General features: G+C 39.7%; 2 protein-coding genes across 4 annotated transcripts in view; one reads left to right on the top strand and one right to left on the bottom strand.

The window, feature by feature from the left end:
* The window catches only part of LOC135097793 (band 4.1-like protein 4), a 31,799-nt gene that overhangs the window by 12,984 nt on the left and 1,567 nt on the right, over positions 1-17,248 (top strand). For all 3 annotated transcript variants that reach the window (XR_010266131.1, XR_010266130.1, XM_063999851.1), the window contains exons 2-3: positions 605-723; positions 1,168-1,586. Coding sequence is in view for 1 of the 3 variants with exons in the window: in XM_063999851.1 (XP_063855921.1) it covers positions 1,572-1,586 (15 nt within the window). In the remaining 2 variants the exon portion in view is untranslated. The remainder of the gene's footprint in view (positions 1-604; positions 724-1,167; positions 1,587-17,248) is intronic.
* LOC135097818 (uncharacterized) lies at positions 9,561-15,112 on the bottom strand. The gene is made up of 4 exons (XM_063999876.1): positions 14,826-15,112; positions 14,218-14,320; positions 13,156-13,928; positions 9,561-11,726 (listed from the first exon to the last, which is right to left on the bottom strand). Exons 3-4 carry the CDS (start codon positions 13,856-13,858, stop codon positions 11,284-11,286), a joined length of 1,146 nt encoding a protein of 381 aa, XP_063855946.1. The 5' UTR covers positions 13,859-13,928; positions 14,218-14,320; positions 14,826-15,112; the 3' UTR covers positions 9,561-11,283.

Genomic DNA, 17,248 nt, shown 5'->3' with positions numbered 1-17,248 from the left:
ATATTTTAGACCTCACGTAAATTGCTTCCCTGTGCAGCCAGTGACGCCTCTCTTGTGTTGCCTGTAGTGTGTGTGTGTGTGTGTGTGTGTGTGTGTGTGTGTGTGCATAGTTACGAGATGAATCTACTTTAAGAGTTTTTTTTTTTTTCACCCACGAAAATTTTCTGACCTAGCCTTGGACGCGCCCCTGTGGACCTCTCCCCCTGCCCCTCGTTAAGGGACACTAACCTGACCTTCCCTGCAAGATCATAAGGGATACTTTTAAGCGCCATGTTTATTTGAGAAACGGTATTTTTGTGGGGTAATTTTTTAGGCCTATGTTGAGTTAATCTGTATATTATTCTAACATGATTATTTATTTATTGTTTAACAGCACAGCACACGGCATTCAGATGCACCAGTCTGAGTTTTTTGTGTTTGTCTTTGCTCTCCACTTACCATAGGCCTGGGTGGTGCTGCAGTATACCTATATATATCAAGACCTGCAGGCTGTGGAGGGAAGGAGGGAGAGGTAATAAGTGTAATCTGTCCTGTGTTAGGTCAGGTCTGGTCATGTCAGCTTGGATCACACCACAGTTAACTAATGACCTGTCCTTCATTGCAGACGGCAGAGGTCACACAGCAGCTCATCCCACAGCAGGCTGCCCTCCCCTGTGCCGCCACCACCACCACCACTACCAGTGAGGGAGGAGGCAGAGGTACAGCTCACCAAATTGTCAGATGGTAAGTATAAGGGTTGACCTGACCTCACATGACCTCGCATACAAACCCACTCAAACCTAACCTAACCTAACACACCCAAATAATGACCTCTATCTCTCTGTCTCTCTCTCTCAGAGAGAGAGAGAGACTATCTCTCTGTCTATCTCTCAGAGAGAGAGGAGAGAGAGAGAATTGTAAGTTTTAAATCCTAGACTCTCTCTCTCTCTCTCTCTCTCTCTCTCTCTCTCTCTCTCTCTCTCTCTCTCTCTCTCTCTCTCTCTCTCTCTCTCTCTCTCTCTCTCTCATTTATTTATTTATTTATTTATTTTGTGTTTATAAATAAATTTATTTATTTATTTATTTATTTATTTATTTATTTATTTATCTAACTATCTATCTATTTACTCCATTTTTCTCCTCCATTCTCATTTCTTCCTCCACCACCTTTCCTTGACCCCTCCGCAGATGGAGAGAAGAATTTTCTCACCTTGAAGATAGAGGAGAAGAGCAAACTGGAGGAAACCAACTGGGAGGAGGAGGAAAAACTTTGCTCCAGTCTAATGGAGAGAGAGAGAGAGAGAGAGAGAGAGAGAGAGAGAGAGAGAGAGAGAGAGAGAGAGAGAGAGAGAGAGAGAGAAGGAAAATTCACAGGAGCAAAGGTCAGTCAGTCTCTCTCTCTCTCTCTCTCTCTCTCTCTCTCTCTCTCTCTCTCTCTCTCTCTCTCTCTCTCTCTCTCTCTCTCCCTTGCCCCTACAGATTCCCACGCTGCTGTACCACGGGATGGAGAGTGAGAGAGTGGAGAAGAGGGAGCTGATCAGAAGGGCTGTGGAAGTGGAAGGGTGCCCTGTCCGAGTCCTGCCAGTCCTGTTATGACGTCCTATGAGGTGAGATTGGGTGTGTTGGGGTGTCAAGGGAGTTGTTGTGGGGTGATTTTGGGGTGTTTAAAGGTAATTTGTGTTGGTTTGGGTGTTTTGGGATGTTTTTGGGGTGTTTAAGGGTAGTTTGTTAGTTTATTTGGGTGTTTTTGGTGTGTTTAAGGGTAGTTTGTGTGTTATCTGGGTGTTTTTAACTTATTTTTTAGTGTTTTGGGGTGTTTTTGGATACTTTGGGGTGCTTTGGGACACTTGAGGTGTCTTATGGTCTTTGGTGTGTGTAATTTTGTTTTTTGGGGTGTTTGGGGGTGTTTTAAGGGTAGGTTTGCTAAGTTTTGGAGCATTTGGGAGTGTTTTGGTGGGTGAAAATATGTTTTAGTGTTTTTTTTGTGTGTGTTTTTGGTGTGTGTCAGTGAATCAGGGATGTTTTGATGGGTTTGGGGTATTTTGGGTGTTGGGGTGTGTGTTTGGGGTGTTTTGGGTGTGTGTTTGGAGTGTTTTGGGTGTGTGTTGGGGTGTGTGATGTGTTTGGAGTGCTTTGGTAGGTGTTTGGGGTGTTTTTGGGTGTTTTAAAAAGTGTGTGTTGGCTGTTTTGATGGGATTGGGGTGTTTTGGTATTTTTTGAATGTTTAAGGGTGTTTTGGGGTGTTTTTGACACGACCCATTCACACTCATTTTGATTTCTCCCAGCCATCCTCATTCCCCGCACCACTTATAAACCATTTCTGTCTGTCATTCTCATGCACCTCTTCCTCCATTTGCTTTCACTTTCATTCCACAGATACACCTTTCTTGCTATTCTTGCATCATCCATTTTTTCAAGCCTAATCTTGTACCCAAGTGTCACTTTGTAAGTAAGTAAGGTGCTCCATCCCTTATCATCTCTCAAAGCTTCTACTGTTGTGTACCTCGGTGCATTCAGTGCCATCCTTGCTACTCTATTCTGCTATGCTGGCCCACTTTTAACTTACAATTTCACTTCCATTCCATGCAATCACATCCATACCATACATTATACTTGGCACAGCCACACTCTACACTTATCTCACCACATCCTACTTACTCGTTCTCATCCTTGCTGCACTTCCCATTCAACCTACCCACTGGTTCACCAAGCTTATCTTTTCATTCTGTGCCTTTTCACATCCATTTGGACTCATCCACATCCCTAAGTACTTGTATTCTTGCACCTGTTTTAACTCATTCTCTCCGGTTCTCCATACCACATTACTTTCATCCTCCGACCTATTCACAATCATTACCTTACTTTTCTCACTGCTAAACCTAACTCCAAAGTCTTTTCCATATCCATCTACAACATCCAACAAACTTTGGAGCTTATTTGCCGATTTACTCATAACCACACCATCATCTGCATAAAAAAGCACACATCTTATCATTCCCCACACTTACTCCTGCATTCATTCTTCTCATTCTGGCTGCTAACTCCTCTGTATACAAGCTGAAAAGGGTTGGTGACAATGTACATCCTTGCCTAACTCCTCTCTCACTACTTCACCCAGTCTGTTTCTATATCTCCTAGTCTGATTTAGCTCTTGTGTCAACATTCATGTTGTGCACTATGTTGACTATCTTTGCACTCAATCCAATCTTTTCTAAGACTCTACATTCACTCTCTATTCACCTTATCATAAGTATTCTCTGTATCCAGAAAACCTAAGTACAATTTATCTTCATCCCTCTTTTTCTCTCTAATTTAATTCACCACAAACATATCATCCTCAGCTTTCCTTCCCCACAGTAACCATTTTGTTCCTAACCTGAAACTTTCAGCATTCTCAGTCCATTTACACAATCTCACTCAACACTGCACTGAACACTTTCTTCCCCTACTGTATTCACTAATGCAACCGGTTGGTAGTTCTTCAACTCATTCATTCATTCCACATTCTTGGTACTCTCTCCTCCTCCCACACCTAGTTAAATACCTCAGTCATCCTGTCAATCATAACTTCCACTCCATTTTTATACATCCTATATAGGGTATCTCATCTGCTCCTGCTACCTTCCCATTTTTCTACCTTTTCAAACATTTCTCCACCTCCCTGCTGATTCTTTCATCCAGTTCATCTGCATTCTTCCTCTCCAGTGTCACACATATTTTTCTCACAGCAAACACCTCACCTACACCACCCACTTCTTTCCAGAACAGTCTGATTGCCTCCCTGATTCCTTCCTTCTTTGTTATAGCTTCACCATTTACTTTCAGGCTTTCCTCACCAACACTGCCTGACATATTCTCACTTCTCATGAACTTGTACCATTCACAGCCACCTTTCATGCCATTCTCCCTTAAAGACACAATCATATCCCTTTCACACTTCACTTTTGCCTTTATTATCATTCACCTTGTTAGTTGCTGCTGTTTCACATATGCTCCCCATGCATTCTGATACTCATCTTCTGCCTCATCACTTTCTTGCCTCTTTTTCCTCAGCCATCTACACTCTACTCATTCTCTTTTGCTCCTTCCTAGCCTCTCTGATTTTTCATTCCAGCATGGTTCACTTACTCTCTTTTTCTGCCTACTCTCACAAACCCTATCAGGTTCTCAGCAGCACTCTGCATGTCCTCAACCAGTTTCTCATTCAGGTGCTCCACATCATGCACACTTACATCATGCCAGCTTCTTTCACTCAGATTAACCTGAAAGTTCCCTCACCCTACATCTCCCAATCTCCATTTCCTTTTCTTACTTGCCACTTTCACCTCATTCCCACCATGCACCAGGTACTCAACAACCAGCACATTGTGATCAGACACGATATCAACCATACTATCCTCATCTATCCACATGTGTGACAATTTCACACATTCTTCCATTCACCAATGTGTAGTCAATAGCTGATTCTTGTTCCCTACCACTCCAAGTCACATGTTCCTCAGCCAAGGTAACATTCAGATTTTCCAACAAACTCCACAAGCATTTTTACCATTCTTGTTCACCTGTTCTAGTATTCCTACACATGCATTCATATTGCCCATTACTAGCACTCTTTCCTCTGTCTGTCTTTCTCTTCTGTCTGTACACTTTTCTCTTCCTTTTAGCAGCGGTGTCTCTTCCATGTCTCTAGTCATCTCTTTGCAGGGATCACAGAAATACATTAAGTTGTCATGGCCCAGTGCCTTAGTGTTGGCCTTGAAACCCACACAGGCCCTGAGGAACCAGATCTTATATCCCTCACATGCTACTGCATTCACTCTGACAGCCAGGGAGTCACACACCACAGTTGCTCACAGACATCTTACAGACAGAGCTTTCCACACAAGGTTGGGGGCAGGCAGGGAAAATCTTAAAAAACGAGTCTGATTAGTTCAGAAGAATGTCCACACACAGCTCCAAAACAAGCTTTTCTCCTGTCTTGATTTTAATGCTACAGGTGGCCAAACCTGTATGTAGTGGCAACTCCTGTAGGAAAAGCAATCATATTCCAGTCACACTTAATATGTTTCCCATGAAAATGCTGGAAAGCCCAATTAGCTTCCATGACTCTCTTTGCTACCATCTTAACACACTTTTTTCCCCTACCTGTTTCTCCTAATATCCCACAGAAACATATTTCTCATTAATCTTGCATCACCAATTCATTCTAATCTAACACACATGCTTTTCACAGGTCTTTCTCAAAGCCTCCATTGCTACATACCTTGGTGCATTCAGTGCCATCCTTGTCATTCTATGCTGCCCTATTTTTCATTTCTCTAATTCAATCAAATCCCATGGAATCACACATGCTTGGAGCAACCAAGCTCTTCCAAATTTTTCACAGTACATCACATTTACTTGTTCTCATCCTTGCTGCACTTACTAGTTCACCCAGACACTGGTTCACTACATCTATTTTCTCATTCTTCACCTCTACACACCCGTTTGGACTCATCCACATCCCCAGGTACTTCCATTTATCAGTCTGTTGCAACTCATTCCCTCCCAATTTCCATCATGAATTTCTCTTTTCCTCTGGAATATTTTCACCATCATCAGCTTGCTTTCTCACTACTAAAATCTCACATCACAGTCATTTCCATACTCATCTACAACATTAAGCAAACTTTGGAGCTCTTCTGCCAATGCATGTATATATCTTATACAAGTTGATCCCATTCCACTCTAAGTACTGTATCTCAGTATCCTGGGACTTCTAACTTGTCTGTGGTGGTCTGCAGTAGTGAGTAGGCATCTGAAAATATATAACAAATTTGTAGTGCCTATTTGCTAAATAAGGAAACAGGAATAAAAGAAATCACATTATTGCAAATTTGTTTTATTTTCTTTGTCATTTGCTGCACTTGAGGTGAAAAACATAAGTTCTAAGTATGGTAAAGTGTGGCAATTATTTGCAGGACTTCCCTGACAGTAGTGCTGATCAACACAAATGCAAATTTATTTCCACAACTGCAAAATCAACAAAATTGCCCAACATATGTGGTACACATATGTTTTAACTATGGATAGTTTCAACTATTGTGTCAAAATTTTTTTTAAGGCAAAATAAGGCACTATTGTAGGATGAATAATATATAGAGAATCAACATGAAATAGAACACTGATAGGTTGCAGCTCTGAACTGTATTAATTGTACTATCTCTGTAACTGACTCCTAACAGGATGGCTTGATGGCAGATGGTGGAAAGAATAATACACCATCCTTGACATTGCCAGGTGGTCAATTTACCCATGCAAAAAGTTTGTAGACAGATTTGCATTTGGGTTACTTTTGCAATACTGATGATTGTCACAATCATAAAACTGCAAAAAGAAAACCATACTTCACATTTGTAGAATTTGCAGTTTGTGGAAGTACCCAACTTTGCCTAGCTGGCATATGGTGACAGTAGAGAGATTAAGAAAAAGTATAATACATGATATAAATATAAATATGTACATATAATGCATTTGTATAGTTTGTATATTTGTATAGTTGTGCAGGGGGAGAGTTTGAGAGCTGTTGATATTTTCTATTTTATGAAAGAATTCTTGTTACTTAGGTTCAAGGGCAGATCTGCCACTAGCATCATCATAGTGCATTGGGTAACATCTACATAGCTTCAACATGGCACAATGAGTAATATCCACAGGATGCACTATCATAGGTCAAGAGCATGTGGGAGATGACCTCATAGGGGAGATGTGCAAGTTGTCACAGGAGGGCACTGTGGTGCAATGGGTAGCACAACCATCCAACAAACAAAAGGTCCCATGTTCAAATCCCCAGATAATGCATACTTTTCTGGTGAGAACCCATAGTTCCAACATCATGTGACAATATTGTGGAAGTTTCAAAATATACTAATATACCCCACTTTTCCCATTTTTTCTGTAACTTCTTGCAGTGCTGTCACTCTTGTCCAAGTCATTATAATCTCCACTCTGAACAGCCCACAAAGGTGCTGTTGATATAACTATATTAATTGGAGGATTACTTCTTTTCAACACACTTGTTTTTATTAGCAAGGATAGGCATGTTATTCTGAAAAAATATATGATAGGAACCTGACACTTGCCATGGCCACAGGTCAACTTTATGAATTTGACAGCATTGGAACTCCATGAGTCTGGCAGCAATTTCACTCCATGGCCACCATCAAACCAGCAGGCACTGCTGCTTTGAAAACATTATGACAAATAATTTCTGTAAGAGGCATAATTTAAGGGGGAAGTGAAGAAGGACAACCCTTGAATCTTCCAGTGTGGAGGTGTCAGCAAGGGCATGCAAGAAGAGTTAAGTATTTAGAGATGGCAGTAGAGCCATATAAACAATATAGAGGAGGGAGACCAACAAGGATTAGAGATCTTTTTGCCAAGATGCTCAAAGTCATCAGATGAACTGGTAAGATTTTAACATTTATTACTAGTGAAAAAAATTCTGGTTGGAAAACAGATCAGGCACAATTCCAGGCATAAATGTAAAAAGTACGAGTTTCTGGATATGGGAAGCTAATGTATACAGCTGACTGCACTCCAGCAAAGTCCACCCTGTGTTGTCACAACTGGTAAGAAAGTAACTACAAAACACTAGTGTTAAGCTTTGCTTGAAGCATCCATTACTGGAAGGGAGGGGTAAGGAAGGGGCATTGTGGGTGAGCAGTAAGGAATGGGGCATTGTGGAAGGTAAGAGGTGTGTGGGGAGGGTAGGGGGATGTAGGTTTACAACCACTGTCCAGTTTACAAGGCGAGGGTACTTTAACCATGGTTAATAGAAATGATAAAATGTGTAATTAACTTCTTATTACTTTTAAGTCATCAATAAGTCTGACTATGTGATCTGAAATGGTGCATAACAACATGTAATTTGACTATTACCTGTTAGGTACAGAAAAAGAACGTTAACTCCTGTGCATGTATTTCCAGAGCACATTACACACTTATTTATTAATTATTTAGATTAGTTGTCATTGTACTCAATGAAACAGTGTATGTAAGGATATTTAGAATATGCCAAGGCTGCTATCACAGGAGGAATATTGGCAGTTGTGATATACAGCACTCATTAACTATTACATAATGCTACATGCAAGGGATATGGAAGTGCATTCTTGCAGTATCAGCATATGCCAAAGGAAGGGAACCATATTTACTACATTAAATACAGAAGATTCTGGTTTGTGATCAAGCAGTTATCGTGATTTCAAAGCATCTAATGTTTGATAATACTAAGTACATACAATATGAATAAAGTAAACAACAATGATGCCTGGCTTGTCTTTGTGTTACATCATAACACTTGATCTAATACAGTTGATCTAACCTTAAAATTAAAAAGTAATACTAATGTCAAACTGTTGCTGGAGGGGGAGGACACTGCTGTGGGGAAGGTAGTATTGGTGGTGCTCAGATGGCTTTACAGAACAGACATCACCGATTCGCTGGTGTGCCAATAAAACTACACAGGAAAATTTTCTCTCTCTCTCTCTCTCTCTCTCTCTCTCTCTCTCTCTCTCTCTCTCTCTCTCAATTAATCAAAAATTAATATATTGAAAAAAACAAACCTCTCTCTCTCTCTCTTTCTCTCTCTCTCTCTCCTGGTTATCTCCTCTATGAGTCAGCAAGGATCAGCTGTGTATGATTTCACGCTAAACTAGGGGGTGAATGGAGACGTGCCTGCAAAATAGTAGTAGTAGTAGTAGTAGTAGTAGTTACCTACTCTCTTCTTATTATTCATTAATGATCTTCTAAACCAAACTTCTTGTCCTATCCACTCCTACGCTGATGATACCACCCTGCACTTTTCCACGTCTTTTCATAGACGTCCAACCCTTCAGGAGGTAAACATTTCACGCAGGGAAGCCACAGAACGCTTGACTTCTGATCTTTTTAAAATTTCTAATTGGGGCAGAGCAAACTTGGTATTGTTCAATGCCTCAAAAACTCAATTCCAGATCAAACTTGTTATTGTTCAATGCCTCAAAAACTCAATTCCTCCATCTATCAACTCGACACAACCTTCCAGACAACTATTCCCTCTTCTTCAATGACACTCAACCCAGTGGGCAAATGTCACGTAATTCACGTGGAATACACGTGGATCCTGCACGTGGATTACTCATGGATATTTGATGGAAAATGCAAAATCGAATTCACGTGAAAATGAACACGTGGAATACACGTGTACAAATTCACGTGTAATACACGGTAATATCTGGTGGAATAATCCATGTGTTTATTTATCCGTGAATTATCTGAGCTTTTGTAGTTGATTCCAACAAGTTTGAAGGCTGCATTATCGTGCTCTGGTAATCTGCATGTCATCAGTGCATCCAGTCTCTCAGTATATGTTTCTGTATCATTTACGTAAGCTATAGTCGAATAGGCTATTATAAACAGAAACATATCCTTTACGAGACCGCACATTGTTGACAGGCAGGCTGGTAGAGCACGATAATGCAGCCTTCACACTTGTTGAATGCAACCATAGTACTGTGCAATTTCAGAATACAAGGTAGGCATGTAAAAAATACAAGTAATACAGAAAGTGTGTATATATATATTCTTCAGTCTTACACTTTTTCATAAATTTAATAATCTTCATCCTTGTAAAAATATCAAAACCAAAATAATTTCCATATTTTATGAAAAAAAAAAAAAAGTTAGTGCTTGCATTTTTATATATAAAGGCTTTCAAGATATCTGACTTGAATGAAGAATAACTGCAATATATAAATGGATGATCCCAGTAATACAAAAAATTAAAACTTTGTTTAGCCACAATCCATCCATAGCCTGACACCTGCTCCTATGCATTACCTCCCCATGCCATGGTCCAGAACAGCAGAAACCACCCTTGAACTGTGAGGGTGACCATCCGCCATCCCGGGCCACGACTCAATAAATGGGTTCCCATGGCACTTGTGCCTAGCATTATCCCTGGGCATGTGCCACAAGTGGGACTATAAAAGGTAGAGAAGAATGGGCAGATCCCCAGCCTAGTGTCACCCTAAACAGTAGAGGTATATAGAACAAGAGAAAGACAGAAATGGCTATGGGAAGTAAAGGACACCAACCCTCACTCTGACAAAGAGTCAGCCTACCACTCGGAAAAGTAAGAGAACGTAAAAGAAAATGGACAGAAAGCAAAGGGAAATGAGAAGGGAAAATATGTCAAGCGGTAAAAAGACCTGCTATGGGCTAGTAAAAGAGATCCCCACCCAGGGCCAGAATCAGTCGCCTCTTACGGCACACAGCCGACATGGAGAGGGCTACATTCTAGTATCTATGTAGCCCCAGGGGGAATATATGCAAAGAATACCAGGCCTGCCACAAGTACACAATATGCTTAAAACAATACAGACCACAGTTGTCAATGAAATTAAGCATTTTGTGAATTGATACTTGTGTAGCTCCATACTTTTTCATTTACGTAAAAATACATGGGAACCTAAGTGGTAGGCAAAAGCAAAATTATAAATTAAAATGTTATATCTATTACTAAATTACAAAATAAATCACTGTTAATAATACTAGTTTGCTTTTATAATCTGAGATCATTAATATCATCTCACATAAATATCATGAGGTAATATCCCAATCGGTTCAAATTTTACAGCAGTAAGTCTCTCTCCACATCTTAAAACCATTCTTAAGCTTGAATCCCATAACGACAAGTTGAAAGAACCAGGACCAGGTTAGCGTGGTGGCGGGAACAGCTTGTCTGAGGTTCAGTTCTCGGCGGTCCTGGTTCTTTCATTCTTAAGCTTCTCTAACATCCCCCCTTATACTGTTTACACATCAATAAATTTTGTCATTCTGATAGAAAAAGAGCTTCTTTAAGAGAGAGAGAGAGGGGGGAGGAAGGGAAATGTACACATAGTTACAATATATAAGGTCATCTGTGTACAATCAGTCATGAGATAAATTTACCAGCATTTTTTTAGTAACATACAAAATGAAAATACTTTATCTAGTCATACCCACTGCCACCAGAAGTCGAACCCGGGTCTCTTGAGTGAGAGCCAGGCAGCAAGACCCCTACACCACAGTGGTGTAGTGGTCTTGCTGTCTGGCTCTCACTCAAGAGACCCGGGTTAGACTCCTGGTGGCAGTGGGTATGACTAGATTTTTCACTGCGCTATTGCAGTTCATCTTGGTATGAAAATACTTTACTTCACCAAGGTCATGCATGAGACAAAGATTGGTTTGTTTTAACATTCTTGCAGATCTTAACTGATTGTAAGTACCATTTTACATCAGCTAATTTTCATTTTTCAATTTTGGAGCATTACGCAATTTTGCTGCAACTATCATTTGTATTTCTGTCACATTTGAATCTGAGAACTTTTTAAGCACGCTCTCCTGAATCACATTGTATAACTTTGTTTTTCTAAAAGACAACTTGCCTCTCTGCCCAAGCATGTTATACTGACACATGAGGTTTTTGGTCATAAACCTGCACATCAAATTAGAGACCATATCTCTCTTATTATAGCCACCTATGCGGACGCACTGGTTGCACACTTCCATGAAATAACTGGGATTAACCAATTTATCCTCTAGATTCTGCACTTCTTCCAGGGAATTATTCCGTTTGATTGTAAGAGTACAAGCTGTGTCAGCTGGTTTACCACCACATGTGCTCGTATCCGAAACAGTTTTCCTGATGTCCAGCAGAAGTTGTAACACTCGCTTCTGAAATTCTATAAGAAAAAAATAATACATAACTGAGGATGCTAAATAACTTCCCAATTACAAGAAAAATAAAATACACACACACACACACATCAAGAGAAGAGTGGTATAACAAAGTGTGCAGAAGCCATGCAAGTTAAGGAGTGGGCATAGCATAAATGGACAAGGAACAGTAGTGGAGATTTATGGAATGAGTACAAAAGGAAGAGAGATTAATATGTCAAAATAAGAAGGCAGGAAAAAAAGAAGTTTGAGAAAAATATTGTAGATAAGTGATTATGAGTTTTTAAATAAGAAACTGAAAAATAGAGATGAGATTCTGAAAGTTAAAGTGAATGGTGAAATGTTTGGTAATATTAATGAGGTAGTAGAAGTATTAAATAAATGTTTCTAAAGTGTGTTCACAAGGGAGAGGGAGTTTGCTGAGATAGATACAGTGTCAGTGGCTGGAAGGGCACTGGAAAGGGTACAAACATTAACAGAGGAAATTATAAAACTATTGGAGGAACTGGATGCAAGAAAGTGAGGAGGGCCAAATGGGGTATCAAATTGGGTGCTAAAAGAGTGCATACAACAATTAGCAGGTAAATTGAGTAACTTGATATGTCTCACTGGCACAGGGCCGGGAAAATACCAGTGGATTGGAAGAGGGCAACCATCAAACCAATTTTAAAGGTGGCAGTAAAGAGGATCCGTTAAACTATAGGCCAGTGTCATTAACAAGCGTAGTGGCCAAGATGTGAAAAAAAAAAAAAAAAAAAAAAAAAAAACATATATATAAAGGACAGTTGGGTTAAATATTTAGAAAATTGAGAAACTGAAAATGGTTGTGAGAAACTACCTACTATGCCATGCAATATAAGGCTCCATCCACTCTAGCGGGCAGAAGCGAGTTGTTTGCCCGCCGACATTTTCTCCACTTTTGCAAAAGACGAGTAAACTGCCTGTGACAGAAGATGAGGAATTTCATCGGGCATAGCCCGTTGCACCTGGCAGTACACCACTGCCAGACATACAAGGTACATTGGGAGCTTTGGATCCATGGCTGTCAGTTTGCCAGGGAAGTACATACGGCTACACCAGATGGTCATGTCTACCCCTCCATCCGGCTAGAATCAGTGGTCTGATGTTGTCGTACCGCAGTCTTCATCAGATTAAAGAGATCCTCTGCCTGACTGCACGGGTGCTCGTCTCTTGACTGGGGCTCAAGGGGCCTAGGCAGGCAGGCATTGCCACGTGGACGTAAGCTTCTGTGTGCCCGGAGGGATTTACCCGCTAGTGTGGACGGAGCCTAATACGTAATGAATATAACAGTGCAATAATGTTCCAGGGTATATCAACTAGGTCTATGTACTTAATATTGTTATGTTCAACTTTGTCATTTTGGGTACTAATCACTACATACAATTCCTCATAGTGATAAGGATTAGAACTTACTAGTTAGAGGGAAGCTGGATTCAGCATCTTCCTGGCTACCTTTGTGATTCTTTTGATTGTCATTACAAGGGTCACACCTGCTCTTGTTGTCTCTCTGGTTGTGTCTATCACGTCTATTGTCCCAGTCATAGTGGTCATGACTTCTATTTTGATAGTGTTTTTCATATCTCCTCTCCTGCTGGCCAGGGCTATCACTTCGGTCAGGTGTGTCAAGCTGTCTCCTGTCACCTTGGTCATGGCTTCTTCTTCGGTAAAGTGTGTCATGGTGCCTCTTGTCATGCTGGTCGGGACTGTCACTATAGTAAGATAGGTACCTTGGAGTTTCCATCAAAGTGCGTGAATCTTTAGGTAGATTATGCCCATTATTCCTCAACAGCTCCAATAATTCATTTGCTGCCTGGCGTGTAATGTTATTTTTTGATGCCCATAAAGCTAATCCTTCTTCAAGTGCCAAATCAGATATATGGTGGTGACTCTCATCATCTGTGCTTAATTCTTCTGGTGCAGTTACTATCAAGGGGGATAAGGATGTACTTTCACAACTGTCCTGGTCAGAAAAGCTTAAAGATGGGTCAGAGTTATTATGGTAAAGTTTGGGAATTTTGGTGTTTTGATGAACCCAGTCAGCTTCCTCTTCACTACTACTAACCAACAGTTCCTTGAGCTCACGTTGTATCTGCCTGTATCTTTTATGGTAAGACATAATTAATTGAGAAGAGACTGTGATCAAAAGTCAGGGAAAAATAGGAAAGTTAGAGTAGTGGTTTATTACTCTGAAAGATAACAAATGAAATATATTAGTTTAGAGTACACAAAAACAAATTAAAGTAGTTCTGCAGTTTACACAAAACACAGAGTAGCTTAAAGATTACATACTACAACACAAACGAGCTCAATGATTACACACAACACAAAGTAGCAAAAAATTGCCTTCTGAAGAGAGTTTCAGTATGACAGTGATATAGGTGATCAGTCAGACTTTAAAGGTCCGTAAAGTAAATTTGAAGCAGTACATCATGCATAGATAGAACATTCAATAAGACATTATATATACATACTCACTTTAAGCTGTCTCAACAGAGGGAAAGAATTAATGGATGGAGTAGCTACCACCAGTTACAAGTTGAGGTTGATCCAGCCCATACAGTAGCAGGATACGCTCTTCCTGAAATTAATTGTTACTAATGGTCTGTCTGTGCAAATTTCACATCACATCCTAGTAAAATTAATTTCCTAAGTTTGAAAACATTCTATCTGACCTCTTCAAAACTAGTTACTATTCAGTAACTGATAATTTACAGACAAAAGTGGTTTTACCACTACACACGTGCTAGCCATTGTGGGGTTCCCTCGGGAGCCCAACCAGGTAAGAACCACTCCACTCAGGCCCCACCCCACTCCACTCCACCCCGGTAGGGTCATCTCTGGATAAGAGGTGACGAGCACACCTATCACTACCGTAGGGCAGACAGGCGTCTTCTCGCACAGCCGCTGCAACTCACATAGCCCCTAGAGCAGATGAAGAAACACTCTAGGACTAGATTCACTGCCGCCTAAAAATTCTTGTCCAACACTCTCTCCAATCACGCTCTCCCTTTCCTTGTACACTCCACTGACATCCTACACTTTGCCCACAGGTAATCCTCACACTTGAATACATCACTACATACCTGCTATTTGCTAGCACAGCCACGAAAGGCTCCAAAACAGCCTGAGACTTCCTGAACTGTCCCTGTCTTTCCCACAGTTTTCGCGCCAACGGCCGAGGCTGGCAGCCTGGCACGTACAAGGCAGACCATCCGAGCAGCGCGTTGCGCAAACTCCCTCGCCCTATTATTTTAGCTTACTATGGTGATAATTCCTTAATATATTCCAACAATGCTACCCTGAAATCTATTTCATAATACATAATATGATTACTTTGTGGTTTGCCAGCATTTACGGACAACAATAGAGAAAAATTCAAATTCAAATTAAAATAATTTATTGATGTAAAGAAAATAAACACATCAGAGAGAGAGAGAGAGAGAGAGAGAGAGAGAGAGAGAGAGAGAGAGAGAGAGAGAGATGAATACTCAATTTAATCTCCGTGTTTCAGTGACTGCATGGTGCATTGCCTGGCGGCCGGGTAGACTATTTGATTTAGCGGGCAGCTCAAAATTTTGTAGCCTATATATATGTATGAAGGTTGCGAATATATGGATTATCATTAGTAGGCTACAGATGAAATGTAACAACTAAAATTAATCAAGGTGGATGTATAATGTTCTGGACTGACCTTATTTTTACTATTTTATTTTAAATTTAATGTTAACAAAAGCATATAATTAACGCCCAGAATGCCATTTTTAGTAATGTATTATCACGTGAATTCAAGTACCAGATTTATGCGTGTATAAAATTACTAAAGAAATCACGTGATTTCTTTTTCCAGTTATTCACGTGAATCTGGTAACCAGTTATCCATGTGGAAAAGACGTGGAAATTTAGTGAATACTTGCGTACTCAAGATTTCACCAGAAATCCATGAATAATCCACATCGAATTCACGTGCCGTGCCCATTGGGAACTGTCTCCCTCTTCTACACTGAACATCCTCGGTCTGTCCTTTACTTATAATCTGAACTGGAAACTTCACCTCTCCTTGACCCTTTTATGGGACTGGCATTTCAGTGGGCATTTTTTTTTTATTGGATTTTTGTTGCCCATGGCCAGTGTCCTTCCCACATTAAAAAAAAAGTAGTAGTAGTAGTAAAAAAAAATTAATTATATATATCGTAAAAGAATTATTCTCTCTCTCTCTCTCTCTCTCTCTCTCTCTCTCTCTCTCTCTCTCTCTCTCTCTCTCTCTCTCTCTCTCTCTGCCTTTGTTTCAATATTGTCGAAGGAGAGAGAGAGAGAGAGAGAGAGAGAGAGAGTAATTATTTTAAATATATATATATATATATATATATATATATATATATATATATATATATATATATATATATATATATATATATATATATATATATATATATAATTAAATATTTTTACTACTACTACTACTACTACTACTACTATTTTGCAGGCACGTCTCCATTCACCCTCTATTTCAGGGTGAAATTATACACAGCTAATCCTTACTGACTCGTAGAGGAGAGAGAGAGAGAGAGAGAGAGAGAGAGAGAGAGAGAGAGAGAGAGAGAGAGAGAGAGAGAGAGAGAGAGAGAGAGAGAGAGAGAGATTCATTCTCTCTCTCTCTCTCTCTCTCTCTCTCTCTCTCTCTCTCTCTCTCTCTCTCTGATCAAGTTCACATAATAAATATAACCTTCTATGACCTGTTATGGAAGAAGAGAAGAAGAAGAAGAAAGGTATTTATTTTTTTTTAATCTGTAAACACACACACACACACACACACACACACACAAAGAAGAAGAAGAAGAAGAAAAAAAAAGAACGAAAACAACAACAATAGTACAACCACCACCACCACTCTATTATTATTACTATTTTTATTATTATTATTATTATTATTATTATTATTATTATTATTATTATTATTATTATTATTCCAACAACAATAGTACCACCACCACCACCACCACCCCTCTTATTATTATTATTATTACCATTATCATTATTATTATCATTATTCCAGGTACCAGTTCTTTCCATAAGTTAAACAAGATGTATTACAAGGGCGCTTACCTGTACCTGTTATCAATCTGCTCATTCATCTCTCTCTCTCTCTCTCTCTCTCTCTCTCTCTCTCTCTCTCTCTCTCTCTCTCTCTCTCTCTCTCTCTCTCTCTCTCTCTCTCTCTCTCTCTCTCTCTCTCTCTCTCTCTCTCTCTCATTAAACAAAATATGAGTTACAAATTATCATTACAAGCCCAAAGATTTTCAAATATAGCAGTAAACTTTTCAAAATATCAACATTACATTAAACTCAAAAAGGAAAAAAAAATCTCTAAAAGACAAAACAATTTAAAAACTAAGGGAAAAAAAATAAATAAATAAGTTCCCAAAATATATGCATCTTACTTAAAAAGTAATAAAAGATAATTGTAACCATCCCGTGGTCAAGATTGTACCAAACCTCCGCCAGAGCA

The sequence above is a fragment of the Scylla paramamosain genome, unplaced genomic scaffold, assembly GCF_035594125.1.
Source record: "Scylla paramamosain isolate STU-SP2022 unplaced genomic scaffold, ASM3559412v1 Contig32, whole genome shotgun sequence".
Classification (NCBI taxonomy): domain Eukaryota; kingdom Metazoa; phylum Arthropoda; class Malacostraca; order Decapoda; family Portunidae; genus Scylla; species Scylla paramamosain.
Note: the sequence above shows the minus strand (reverse complement) of the source record. Positions and strands in the feature narration are given on the sequence as shown.